General features: G+C 39.0%; 1 protein-coding gene across 1 annotated transcript in view; it reads right to left on the bottom strand.

Annotated features, from left to right (window-relative positions):
• Window positions 1-13,471, bottom strand: part of SENP5 (SUMO1/sentrin specific peptidase 5) — a gene marked incomplete at its 3' end in the record, with an annotated part of 34,892 nt that overhangs the window by 11,109 nt on the left and 10,312 nt on the right. Inside the window, exon 6 of the mRNA XM_008567482.1 lies at window positions 11,138-11,215. Coding sequence (XP_008565704.1) covers window positions 11,138-11,215 — 78 coding nt within the window. The remainder of the gene's footprint in view (window positions 1-11,137; window positions 11,216-13,471) is intronic.

Below are 13,471 nucleotides of genomic sequence, written 5' to 3' on the forward strand. Positions count from 1 at the left end.
CTAATTTGTTGTCCTTTGCTTACTTCTAAAATGGGGGAACTTCCTGTGGGAACCAGCATTTAAGCTCTGTGTTTGAACTAAATTGCTGCTTTGGTGCTGATTCCCTGGGGAAGGGTTTTTGTGCAGCTCAGATTTTAATGGTTGACCTTGTACGTCAACCATTCTGGGACTCGTGAGGTCCAGTACGCCTGGACTGTGTAGAAACTCTTGTTCTGGGCCTGAGTCTTTTCAATAAATTGTACCACCTGCAGTTCTATATTCCTCACCAGTACCCACTGAGTGGGCTGTGCTGATTGGAGAGCAGATCAGCTGTCCATGCTGTGCCCCAATGTTCCCCTGGTGAACCCATCTCTCCCACCACCTGCACTCCAAACACTTCCCATGGGACAAGTCATGTGCCGGTCCCTTGTGATGACTCACCAGCCTCTGAGTGGTGCCTTTTTTCAGTTGTCTGTGGCCCCTCACTCCTATGTGGGTCCATGGGAACAATGTTAGTGGTCCTGCTGGCCTGTGGCCACCAGGGCCCTCTTCTCCCCTGCAGCCTCCAAGCAACTTCATACAAAGGGCACAGCAGCACCTTTTGCCAGCTCTTGCTCCATGTGTTCACCAGGGCCAGCCCTGAACTGGCCATGGCTCGAAACAAAGCAGTCCTTTCTTTCCCTTATTGTGACTTCTCCTGCCTTCATGCACTCCATAGGTCTCTCCTCCTCTTCTCATGAGTTCTAGTGGCCCCAGCTTGGCAGTTCACTGCTTTTTAATAGTTGTAAATTGATTGATTGTAAGAGAAGGTAATGCTGGGTACCGTCTACTCCGCCATCTTCATCACGATCTCCATCCCTTCACTTTCAGTCTTCTGAAAGTATGTATTTCTTTATAAGTGAAGTGAGTTTCTTGTGGGCAGCATATTATTGGTTATTGTTTTATAATCCATTCAGCGACTCTATGTCTTTTTTTTTTTTTTCTTGAAAAGACGACAGTAAGGGGATTTTAACCCTTGACTGGTGTTGTCAGCACCATGCTCTCCCAAGTGAGCCATGTGCCAGCCCCACTCTATGTCTTTTAATTGAGGGACTTAATGCATTTAAATTTAGAGTTATTACTGATATATAAAGACTTCTTACTGCTATTTTGTTAGTTTTTTTCCTACTGTTTTGTAGATCCTTTTTTCCTTCTTTCTGATCTGACTGTCTTCCTTTGTCGGTGAGTAGTTTTCTCTAACAGTATATTTTGATTTCTCTCTACAGACATGTTTGTTTTAAAAATCTCTTAGAATCCATAAAAAAGCTCCTAGAACTAGTGAGTGAGTTTGGAAAAATCAAAGGATACAAGATCAATATGTTAAAATCAACTGTATTTCTATATCCTAACAGCAAACAATTGGAAGGTAACCTTTTTGTTTATAGCAGTTTCAGAAATGTGAAATACTTGGGGATACATATGAAAATATATGTATGAGACCTGTATACTAAAAATTACAAAATATTGCTGAAAAAAATTAAAGGCCCAAATAAATGGAAAGATATACCACATTCATAGACTGGAAGGAAATGTTCTTAGATGTCCACTCTCACAAAATTAATGTATAGATTAAATGCCATCCCTATCATAGTCCACTAGGCTTTCCAAAAAATAGAGATTGACTAATTTTAAAATTTATATGAAAATGCAAAGGACCTAGAATTGCCAAAACAATCTGGAAAAAGAAGAGTAAAGCTGAAAGATGCAGATTTCAAGAAACACTATAAAGATACAGTAATCAAGACAGTGTGGTATTAGCATAAGAACACAGAGATCAACGTAAGAGAACAGAAAGTCCAGAAATAGACCTATACACACATGGTCAATTGATTTTCTATGAAGGTGCCAAAGCAATTAAATTGGGAAAGAAAAGTCTTTTCAACAAATGACTGGATATTGATAATGACCAAAAAAAGCACCCCTATGCCTACCTCACTTCTTACATAAAAGTTAATTGAGACATATCAGAGATATAAATGTAAAACTTAAAACTGTAAAACTATTAGAAGAAAACGTAGAAAGCAAATATATTTTAGACCAAACACAGAAAGCAATAATTATAAAAGAAAAAAAAAGTAAGTTAAATTTCATCAAAATTAAAAACTTCCATTCAAGATAATAGACAAGCCACAGACTGAGAGACAGTAATCGGAAAACACAGACCTGACAAAGGGCTTATATCCAGAACATATAAAGATCTCCTACAACCAATAATAAAAAGACAAAACTTTAAAAGGGGCTTCACAAAAAGATGGTATACAAGTTTCAGTTTTGCAAGATGAAAAAGTCCTATAGATTGGTTGTTCAACAATGTGAATATACGTAACACTACCCAACCGTACACTTAAAAATAGTTAAGATGGTAAATTTTAGGTTATGTGTATTTTACCACAATTTTAAAAAAAAAAAAAGCACTCAGTACAGCGCTTGACTATAGAAAACACTTGTTGTCACAATAACATAAGTAACAATATAATAATTTTTTAAAAGATGATATACAAACGGTCAATAAGCACATGAAAAGGTGCTCAATGTCATTAGTCACCAAGGAAATAAAAATTAAAAGCACAATGAGACAACAGGACATATCCATTAAAATGGTAAAATTAAAAAGAAAGACGACACCAAATGCAAGGATATGGAGCAAAGGAACTCTCATACATTGCTAGTGAGACGGCAGAACAATACATCACTTTGGAAAACAGTTTTGACAGTTTCTTAAAAAGCTATATATACGCTTACCATAAAATCTCGTAATTCCACTTCTAGGTATTTACTGAGAAAATTGAAAATATATGTCCACACAAAGATTTGCACACAAATGTTATATGGCATTTGGGACACAACTCAAATATCCATCAGCTGGTGAATGGATGATGAAGACCTGATCTACCGATACAATGAAATACTACTCAGCAACCTAATGAAACAAACTACTGATTCATGTAGTAATGTGGATGAATCTCAAAACCATTATGCTGAAAACAAACAAAAAAAAAATAGTACATACTATGATCCTACTTATATAATTACAGAAAATGCAAAATAACCTGTAGAGACAAAAAGCACCCTAGTAGTTGCTTGGCAGGGGGCTGGGGGAAAGAGACTGCAAAGATTATCGATAGATCTTGGATGCAACCAGCGCCATCTTGGATGTGGCCGCATCACCTTGGACATGACTGGCATCATCCCGGACACAACCAGTGCTATATTGAGTAAAATATGGTCACCAGTCTTTACCCTATCTCATGGTTTTCTTAGACAAAGAAAACTCTTCCACTCTCACCTAGAGGTACATCCCATCTTGACTACGTCAGCCCTACCCACCACACTAACACCAATCGTCAGCCTTACCCTACACACCAGTACCCCCTCTCCCCTCCACCTAAGTTTTTCATGCCCACCAACCCATATGAACTCACGTACTCCCTTTAGCAGCTGCTGCCAACCATTTTGAGTGCAGCCTGGCATATTTTTCTTCCTTTAATAAAGCTTGAACGGTAGCCGGCATTTCGGCTTGTTTCTTTCATTCTGGTGCCGATACCAGGGAAGGGTCCTGGCCGGATGTCAGCTGATCCCCTCTCTTGGGTTGATTGGCTCCTGGCCACCCTTCCTTGACCTGCTGAAACTGGATGCCTCCAGGACTCTCTCCTTTTGCCATTTCAGACCAACACATCCAATACTGGTCTAAATTCAGGGTGAGCCAGTGGGTCTGTCCTGCCTATCTCTACGGGTTCCCCCGACTATTCTCTAAGACTTTGGTCTCTATGAAGCCCAGGCACCTGGCCAGGGAACTCTTCTCATGCCCCCCAGCTATTGGAGGATGCTCCTCTAGCCGGTCAGTGGCTTTTTTCTCAAAAAGGAAGTGGGCACCAAAGGGGACGCCCTTTGCTGGCACTCTTCTACCAGGACTGACTGCCCTTTCTCACCCTCTACACAGGATCCTCACGATCCAAACCTCCATGCTCTTCGCCTCCGGGCCATCTTCTGGCCAATTTGTTGGCCTCCAGGGAGACATTAAAACCCAAACGCCTCAATGAATCCCAGTGGCTACAAGATGGCACTCGATTTAGATACTCACCAAAATGGCAAAATCTGTAGAGATTCCTTTATGTTCGAGCGTTCTTCTACCTCTGAATGCATTCTTCTCCCTGTCAAAACTGTCCTATGTCTCAATTTCTCCTAGCTCATGCTGGACCTCCCCTTCCAGACTCGGATCAATCTTCTGATCTGTCAGCCCTCCACATTTCTCTCTCCCTCTACCTGGCCTTGAGATGCTCATCCTCAGCCATTCAAACCCTCTCCTTCTCCCCCTTCATCACGTAACAACCCCACCTCAGGTCTGGCTTTTTATAACACTTCCGTGAAGTGGCTGGGACAGAAGGAATTGTCTGAGTCCATGTACAGGGAGCAGGTCTGGACGGCAGCTCAGGCACATGCTCAAAATAATAGGCGGCCTGTGGGAGCCACTGCTGTTCCTTGCACGGACCCAAATTGGAACTACCAGGCTAGCCACGGGGACTGGGATCTCCAGGATAACATGATCACACACCTACTTCACGGCCTCCAAAAGGCTACTCACAAGTCACTCAATTATGACAAGCTTAGAGAAATCACACAAAGATGCACTGAAAATCCTAACGAGTTCCTAACCCACCTCTCTGAGGCTTTACATCAACTCACACATACAGACACAAACTCCCCTGCAGGCATGGCCCTCTTACAATCTCACTTTACTACACAATCAGCCCCTGATATTCGAAAAACCTATAAAAGAGTCAGGCCAAATACCAGCTCCTGGCTAATGCCATCTGTGGCTCACATACTCCAAAGCTGGCTGCCTCTAGGGGCAAGCCACCCAAGACCTGCCTCAAACGCGGTCAACCAGGCCACTCACCACGGGCCTGTCATAACCCGTCCTCACTACAAACGGCCAGGTCACTGGGGGATTGACTGTGCCACTCGCCAGAGAGAGAGTGGCCCAATCCCCAACCTACAGCCTTTGGCTTCATGGCCATCCCTACCGGAGCTTCTAGGCTTTGCCAAGGAGGAGGACTGATGATACCCAGGGCCTGAAGCCCCCACAGAGATCACCACGCATGAGCCCAGGGCAACTCGCCTCATAGCAGGTAAAACAATCTCTTCCATCATCGATACAGGGGCCATTTACTCTACCCTTCCTGAATATGCAGGACCAACAACCCCGTCCTCTATCACAATAGTAGGGGTCACAGGATCAGAATACTGCCCACAGATCACTCAAACCCTTTCCTACACCCTACAATACATCCAATTCACACCCAGTTTTTTTTTTTTTGAGGAAGACATCAATTATAACACTTCACTCCAATTTTAGATGTATCACATCATGTGAACACACAAGATATTTAACGTTGAGTCACTAATACCATCTAATGCATGGATTACCAAATCTGGCCTACAACCTGTTTTTATAAATAAAGTTTTATTGAAACACAGCAACACCCATTCTTTAGATATTATCTATAGATGCTGTAACAGCAGAGTTGAGTAGATAAATCAGAACCATAGGGCCTGCAAAACCTGAAGTATTTACTATCTGGCTCTTTCAGAAACAGTTTGCCAACTCCTGATCTAACATATTACAGACTATAATAAAATTTCCTCTATGGTCCCCAAAATATTTCTTATGATTGCTCCCCTCCCAATCCAGGATCCAATCAAGGTTCACTCATTACATCTGTCTTTCAGTGTAGTTTTCACTTGCTTTTCTCTTTATTGTAAAGCTAAACATCTTTTCATATGTTTAAGAGTTTTTCTGGGGCCGGCCCAGTGGCGCACTGCTATAGTGTGCCGCTTGGGAGCGTGGCGGCGCTCCTGCCGAGGGTTCGGATCCCACATACAGACCGGCCGCTCACTGGCTGAGCGAGGTGTGGGCGCAACACCGAGGGTTGCGATCCCGTTGCCGGTCCCAGGCCGGTACGGGTGCGACACTGAGGGTTGCGATCCGTTGCCAGTCACGAAAAAAGACAAAAAGGAAAAAAAAAAAAAAAAAGAGTTTTTCTTTACTATAACCTTTTCATTCATATCCCCTCACCCATTTTTCTACTGGGTTGGGAATCTTTTTCTTATTGATTTTTATAAGTCTTTTATATACTAAGGAAATCAATAGTGATATGAATTGCAAATATTTTTCTCATTTTATTATTTGTCTTTTTACATTGCTCATCATATTTTTAATGTAGAATTATTATTCTTTTAATGTAATTGAGTTAAATCACTTTCTTTATAGCATCTGTGTTTTAGATTGTACACAGAATGGAATTCCTTACCCAGATGGTTTTTTTTAAAAGTTCTCTTATGGATTCTGTTAGTTTTTTTTTTTAAAGATGACCAGTAAGGGGATCTTAACCCTTGACTTGGTGTTGTCAGCACCACGCTCAACCAGTGAGCGAACCGACCATCCCTATATGGGATCTGAACCCAGGGCCTTGGTGTTATCAGCACTACACTCTCCCGAGTGAGCCACGGGCCGGCCCCTGTTAGTATTTTTATTGTTTCTTTTTTTCTGCATTCAAATCCCTGGTCATTCTGTAATTTACCTTATTGTAATCTAATTTGGTGAGTAATTATTATATTTTTTCTTTAATAATAATAGTATTTTAGGCCATTAACTTTTTCTTCAAAACAGCCTTCATTATGTTCCATGGTAGTTAGTAAGTTACCCTTTACATCCCTTTCTAAATAGTATGTATATAATTTCATTTTTTATTTCCTTGTAGATCAACGGGTATATCCAGTAATGCATGTCTGTGAAATTTCCAAATTAAGATTCTTAGCCATCTTTTATTGTTTATTTTTATTCTGACTGAATTGTTAATCAAAGAATAATGTCTGCAATAATTTTCTTTGTGGCCAAGTACATCATCAATTTTTACAAATGTTCCTTAGAAACAGGAATAAATGTACATTACCTTTTTGAGGGGTATAAAGTATATATCTATTAAATCAAATATATTGATTGTATTATTTCTGTTTACAACATTACTTATTTCTCTGTCTACTAGATTTATCCAATTACAGTGGAGGTCTTACACTATCACTGTATTTTATCAAGGTTTCCTTATTTCTTTTACAACTACTTTGCAACTGTGTTCCTTGGTGCAAAAGGTTTATGATTGTTGTATCTTCCACATATTAAACTTTTTTATCATTATATAATTTGTCTTTCACCTTAAATTGCCTTTTCTTCTTTTTGTTTTGACACTTCTTTCTTTTGGTTTGCATTCATGTAGTACCTCTTTACATGTCACTGTATTTTCAAATTATTTTACGACGGTATTTTTTTGTTTTGGTGGCTGGCCAGAACGGGGTTCCAAACCCTTGACCTCAGTGTTGACCTCAACCAAGTGAGCTGACCAGCCATCCCTATTTTATGTTTATTTCTTACATTCAACAGATAGCTAGATTTTTTTTTTTTTACTTAATCCAATCTGAGAGGATCCCGAGGATGGAAATATTTAATTCATTTCTATTTAATGAAATTATTCATATTTGATTTTATTCCTTCCCTCTAGTTATTATTATTCAGATTTTTCATATGTATATTCTTCCCCAAAAAATAAGATGACTGTCCGTGCTGCTTCTAACCCTTCCCCATCCCCTACTGTATATGATCATCTTTCCTTATGTACAAAACTTTTCCTGCTTAAGTGGCATCCTATTATATGGATGCATATTTTTAATTTGACCAATCTCCTACTACTTAGTTGTCCTCAGTTTTTCTAATATAAACCTCACCATTGCACACCCAGTTGTACAAGTCATATATTTGGAAGTCATCTTTCAGACTTCCTTCTCCTTCATCCCAATAACCAACCTACTGCCAAGTCCTGTTAATTTTACTTCCTACATCACACTCATATTTGTCTACATCTTCCTACTCTCCGGGTATCATTCTAGCCCAAAGTACCATCAATATGAAACGGTCTCCCCACATCAACTTTGTTCCCACACTCGTCCATATTCTTCAATGCAGCTGGAGCAAAGATTAAAATTGGACAATGGTTTAGTCCATTCTGTGTTGCTATAACAGAATACCTGAAACTGGGTAATTTATAAAGAAAAGAGGTTTATTTGGCTGAAAAGAGGTTTATTTGGCTTACGATTCTGGGACAACTGCATCTGGCACGGGCCTCAGGCTGTTTCTACTCATGGCAGAAAAGTGGCAGGCAGCTGGCAGGTACAAGCAGATCACATGGCAAGAGGAAGCAAGAGAGAGGAAGCAAGAGAGAAAGAGAGAAGGTGCCAGGGTCTTTTAAACAACAAGCTCTCGCAGGAACTAACAGAGCGAGAACTCACTCATTTATCCCCCCTCCCCCAGGGAGAGCATTAATCCATTCATGAGGGATCCGCTCCCATGGTTCAATCACTTTCCAACACTGCCACATTGGGGATCAAAATTCCACATGAGTTTTGGAGGGGACAACACATCCAAACTCCATCAGACAATGTCACCTAAAACCTTTCAATAGATTCCTATTAATTTAGGGTGAAATCTAAAACAGAGACCTCAAGCCCTATATCTCTGGATCAGGTTCACCTCATGCCACTCTTTCTTTTTGCTCACTGCATTCCAGCTACCCTAGTCTTTTCCCATGCTTCTACCAGACTCAAGTCTTTCATCACTTACTCTTTCTGTCTGCAATGCTTCTCATACCCTTATGCCCCACTTACCTAGTAACTTTTTTTTTGCAGCTGGCTGGTATGGGGAACCGAACCTTTGACCTTCCACTTACCTAGTTAACTTTTATTCATCCTTGGTATCTCTACTCAAATATCACTTCCTTTGAGAAACATTCTTATTCCTAGAACAGGTTAACCAAACCCCCACCCCAATACACTCTCATTGTACCCAGTACTTTGCTATGTAAATAGTTGTTATACTGTATTTTTTGATTTGTATTATTTTTTTTCCCAAATATTTTTGATCCATGGTCAAATTCACAAATATAGAACCTCAATTACAGAGGGCCGATTGTACATATAAAAGAGTACGGAAACATAGAGGAATATGAAGCTAACTCTATTGGGATCACAAAGTATCAATATTTGCTGAGGAAATAAGATGGAAACAAGAAGAAAGGCAAAGGCTTACCTAATACCTGAGTTCACATTCCTTGAATTCCACAATGCTAAGAACTCAGAAAAACATCAGTAATGTGGAAGCCATTTGTCTGTTTTTAGTTCTCACCAGTAGCTCATTCATTCAACAAACATTGCTTCCAGTATTACTAACTGAAACAAAACAAAGTCTCTCATGCAACATTCACTCCAGTAGAGGAGAGACTGTAAATCAGGTAGTGATAAGCACTAGGAAGGAAAATAAAGTAAAATAAGGGGAAAATGCTGGGAGTACTATTTTAGATAGTACAGTCAAGGTTAGCCTCTTTGGAAGAGATAGCATTTGAGCCTTAATGAAATAAGGGAGTCAGTCTTACATATATCTGAGGGAAGAACATTCTAGGCAGGGGGAACAGGAAGCGTAAACACCTTGAGACAAGTGTGTTGCAAGGAAGCCAATATCGCCAGAGCATGTGATTGAGGGAATAGGATTAACAGGAAATGTGATTTAATCTGTGTTTTTCAATTTATCAATTCTAGAAACACATGATCTATTGACTCCCCTTTGTAAAAGATTAAAAAATCAGGTGACATCTCTCATTCCTGATTTTGTCAGTATTGCATCAGTTTGGAATGTATTTGCTATAAGAAAGCAACCAAAACCATAAGGTTTACCATCAACATATTACTCTATGATACTGATGTATCAATTTGCCTAACATTTTAAGTTAATTTCTCACTACTAAAATTAGCAATCTAATGAAAAAACTTTTTTTGTACATATAGAACTTTCCTTTTTAAGATTGTTACCTTAGACTAATTCCTAGTAGATTACTAACTCAAAGGACTAAAATTCACATTTGGCATGTAACATTATAAGTCATAATATAATAATGATTACTAATTTACTGTGTGTTTGCCCTGTGCTTAGTGGTTTACTTGCAAAACCCTGTTTAATCCTCACAACAAAGTGAATAATATGGCATAATATAATAATGATTACTAATTTACTGTGTGTTTGCCCTGTGCTTAGTGGTTTACTTGCAGAACCCTGTTTAATCCTCACAACAAAGTGAATAATATGGTTATTCATATTTTAAAGATGAGAAATTGAAGTTTTGAGGATTTAAGTAATTTGTTCAAGGTCCTACAGCTAGATCAGTGGCCAAACTCGGATATGAACTCAGGTCTGATTCCTGAGTACGTTATATCTATTTCTCCAGATTTGTACTCTTCAACCACACTTCATTCATCCTGACTCTATTGATGACTGCCTACATAACAATGTTTAATCAGGTTTTTGTACTTTACACAAAATTATTTCCATCCACAACTACTCAAGACAGACTCACTCGTCATTTCTTCAACCCATCCAGTATAAAAAAGTAAAAAATTACAGTATCTGTAAAGATCTATGACTCTGGAATTTGAACTTGTGGGTAATTTTGTCAAAATACCAAAAATACAATATAAATGGGCTTTTAAAAAATGTTTCTGACATAAGCACTAAATATAGAGATAAACTGAGGTTGAAAACCACCTTAGAGATTACTCTGATTTATCATTTTTTTTTTGCAAAAGAGCAATCTAACAGCCAGACAAGAGACTGGCCAATTACCTCAGTTGGTTAGAGTGTGGTGCTGATAACACCAAGGTCAAAGGTTTGGATTCCTGTACCAACCAGCACCCTCCCACCCAAAAAAAGGGTAAGGGCCAGATGAGTTAAGTGTCTTATCCAAGCTTACACAGCAAGCTAACAGTAATGCTGGAACCATTAACTCCCAGCCCAGCACTCTTTCAGTTATAACATATTCCAATCAATTGAATAAACTCAGAGTTTTACTAGTATCTCGTCTTTCAAACAATAAGATGTAAAAGAAACAATTAAGAAAACTGTCACATTAAAAAGTCTGTTTCTAACTAATATCACATTGGCATTAAAGTTTTTATCCTTCCACCCAAAGTGCCTTATCACCTGCATTTCGAATTTAGAATAAAAAAGAAATGAAGAGAATACCTTTTTAGTCCATCTTTTTACTCCATTATATCCTTTGGTTACCAGCTGTCTATGAAAAAAGCTGTTGAAGAAGTGAACCTAGAACAGACACCAAATACAAGCAATGAGATTATATTAGGATGTGCTCAGATTTGACTTCAAAAGAAAATGAAAATTTAAAAATGCTTGAATATATAGACAAAAAGGGGAGGAAATTTTTCTTCTTAAAAATAGTGACCAAAATACAGAAAATACATGGTTTACAGAAGATTCTGTTCCAAATTTTCATTAGAATAACCTTATAGCTGTGGTCTATAGTCAGAACTGGAATGGGGCAATAAATAGATTACCTGAATCCAATCAAGTAGAGAAGCAACCTGACAAATCTCTCCAAATCAGGTGATAAAGTTGAAAGAGGCTATGAAGAAATGAGGTAACGATTACCTTGAACTCAAAGGATATGATTTACAAAACTAACCCTATGTGAAGGACGTGGATTTGGAAGACTCCCGTTGTCATAACAACTATAAAAAGGCCTTAGCATGATCATTTCTAGTACCAAAAGGAATACCCTGGCCATTCAGATGTCAGGTCCTGCATCCCTGTCTTCAAATTTCTGGCTTATAAGTGGTATCAGCCCATTTGAGATAGAAGTACTGTGGTCTTAAAAGTGTTCACTCAGTAACTTTAACTCACTTGAGATGATAAAACTGTTCACTTAATGTGGTTCTCAGGCTGTGGTCACGAGATCAGTAATATCAGCATCGCCTGAGAACTTAGAAATCCAAATTCTCAGGCCCCACCCCAGACATACTAAAGCAGAAATTCCAAGGGTAGGGCCAAGCAATCTGGTTTTATAAACCTCCTAGATGATTCTGACACACATTCTTTTGAGAACCATGTAGCTTAATACATGGATAAAAAGAGCTTGTAGTAGCTGTCTCTAGAGCAGTGATTCTCAAACATGGGGTATGTAAGAATCATCTGAAGGGATTGTTACAAAACAGACTGCTGGGCCCCACCTCCAGTTTCTGATTCAGTTGATCGGGGTTGGGGTCTCAGAATGTGCATTTCTTGTAAGTTCCCAGGTGATGCTGATGCTGATGATGCTGGTCTGGAGACCACACTTTGAGAACCACTGACTTAGTAAGTGATCTTTTAACCCCATGAAGGTTTAGAATTAAATGTAGAGATGATAAAAGTAAATTAAACACTTAAAATTAACACTTTTATGCTAAAAATAATCTGTATGTGTTTATACTTAAACTTTCTGGTGATTAAACGATTTCTGACATAATAGAGAATCTGACAGATTAACTTCGTGATTCCAATTTATGATGCATGATAGATTTGATTTTAAGTAGAAAGTTATAAAACATTTCTCTATATCCATGAACAGTACTGGAATGTGGAATTCATTATATCTATCTATTTATTAGATTTCTAAAAGCTTTAAAAAGTACTCGGAAAGTTTTGCTGACCATCAGGCATTTGAGTACTTGGAAAGAAAAATTAATAATTAAATTTTAAAAGAGTGGTTTTTTGGGTGGCTTGCCAGTACAGGTATCCAAACCCTTGACCTGGTGTTGTCAATATCATGAAAAAATAGTTTTAATATGTAACTAAGCTCTTAAGGGAATTCAGGGTTTATGAGGGTTGAGTTTATATTTGAACCAAGCACCAAAAGTTTATCAAAGAAGTGAAGATGAATACTATTTGATGGAGTTTGGATGTGTTGTCGCCTCCAAAACTCATGTGGAAATTTGATCTCCAATGTGGCAGTGTTGGAAACTGATTGAGTCATGGGGGTGGATCCCTCATGAATGGATTAATGCTCTCCCAGGGGGAGGGGGGATTAATGAGTGAGTTCTTGCTCTATTAGTTCCCACGAGACCTCATTACTTAAAAAGACCCTGGCACCTTCTCTCTCTCTTGCTTGCTTCCTCTCGCCACGTGATCTGCTCATACCCACCGGCAACCTGCCACTTTCTGCTATGAGTAGAAGCAGCCTGAGGCCTGTGCCAGATGCAGCTGTCCCAAAATCGTAAGCCAAATAAACCTCTTTCCTTCATAAATTACCCAGTCTCAGGTATTTCTGTTATAACAACACAAAACGGACTAAAACACTATTTCACATTTCTATTTTTACCGATTTTTTTTGTTTTGGCGGCTGGCTGGTACAGTGATCCAAACCCTTGACCTTGATAATACAACACGGTGTTCTAACCAACTGAGCTAACCAGCCAGACCCCTATTTTACATTTGTAAAGAGAGTAAGCCTTTAAGTTAAATTTAAAAGCTTAAACAGTCCCTTTCGTGCATCTCCCCATCAAAAAAAAAAAAAAAAAACCCCTT

This window comes from Galeopterus variegatus, unplaced genomic scaffold (assembly GCF_000696425.1).
Source record: "Galeopterus variegatus unplaced genomic scaffold, G_variegatus-3.0.2 Scaffold322, whole genome shotgun sequence".
In the NCBI taxonomy this organism is placed as follows: domain Eukaryota; kingdom Metazoa; phylum Chordata; class Mammalia; order Dermoptera; family Cynocephalidae; genus Galeopterus; species Galeopterus variegatus.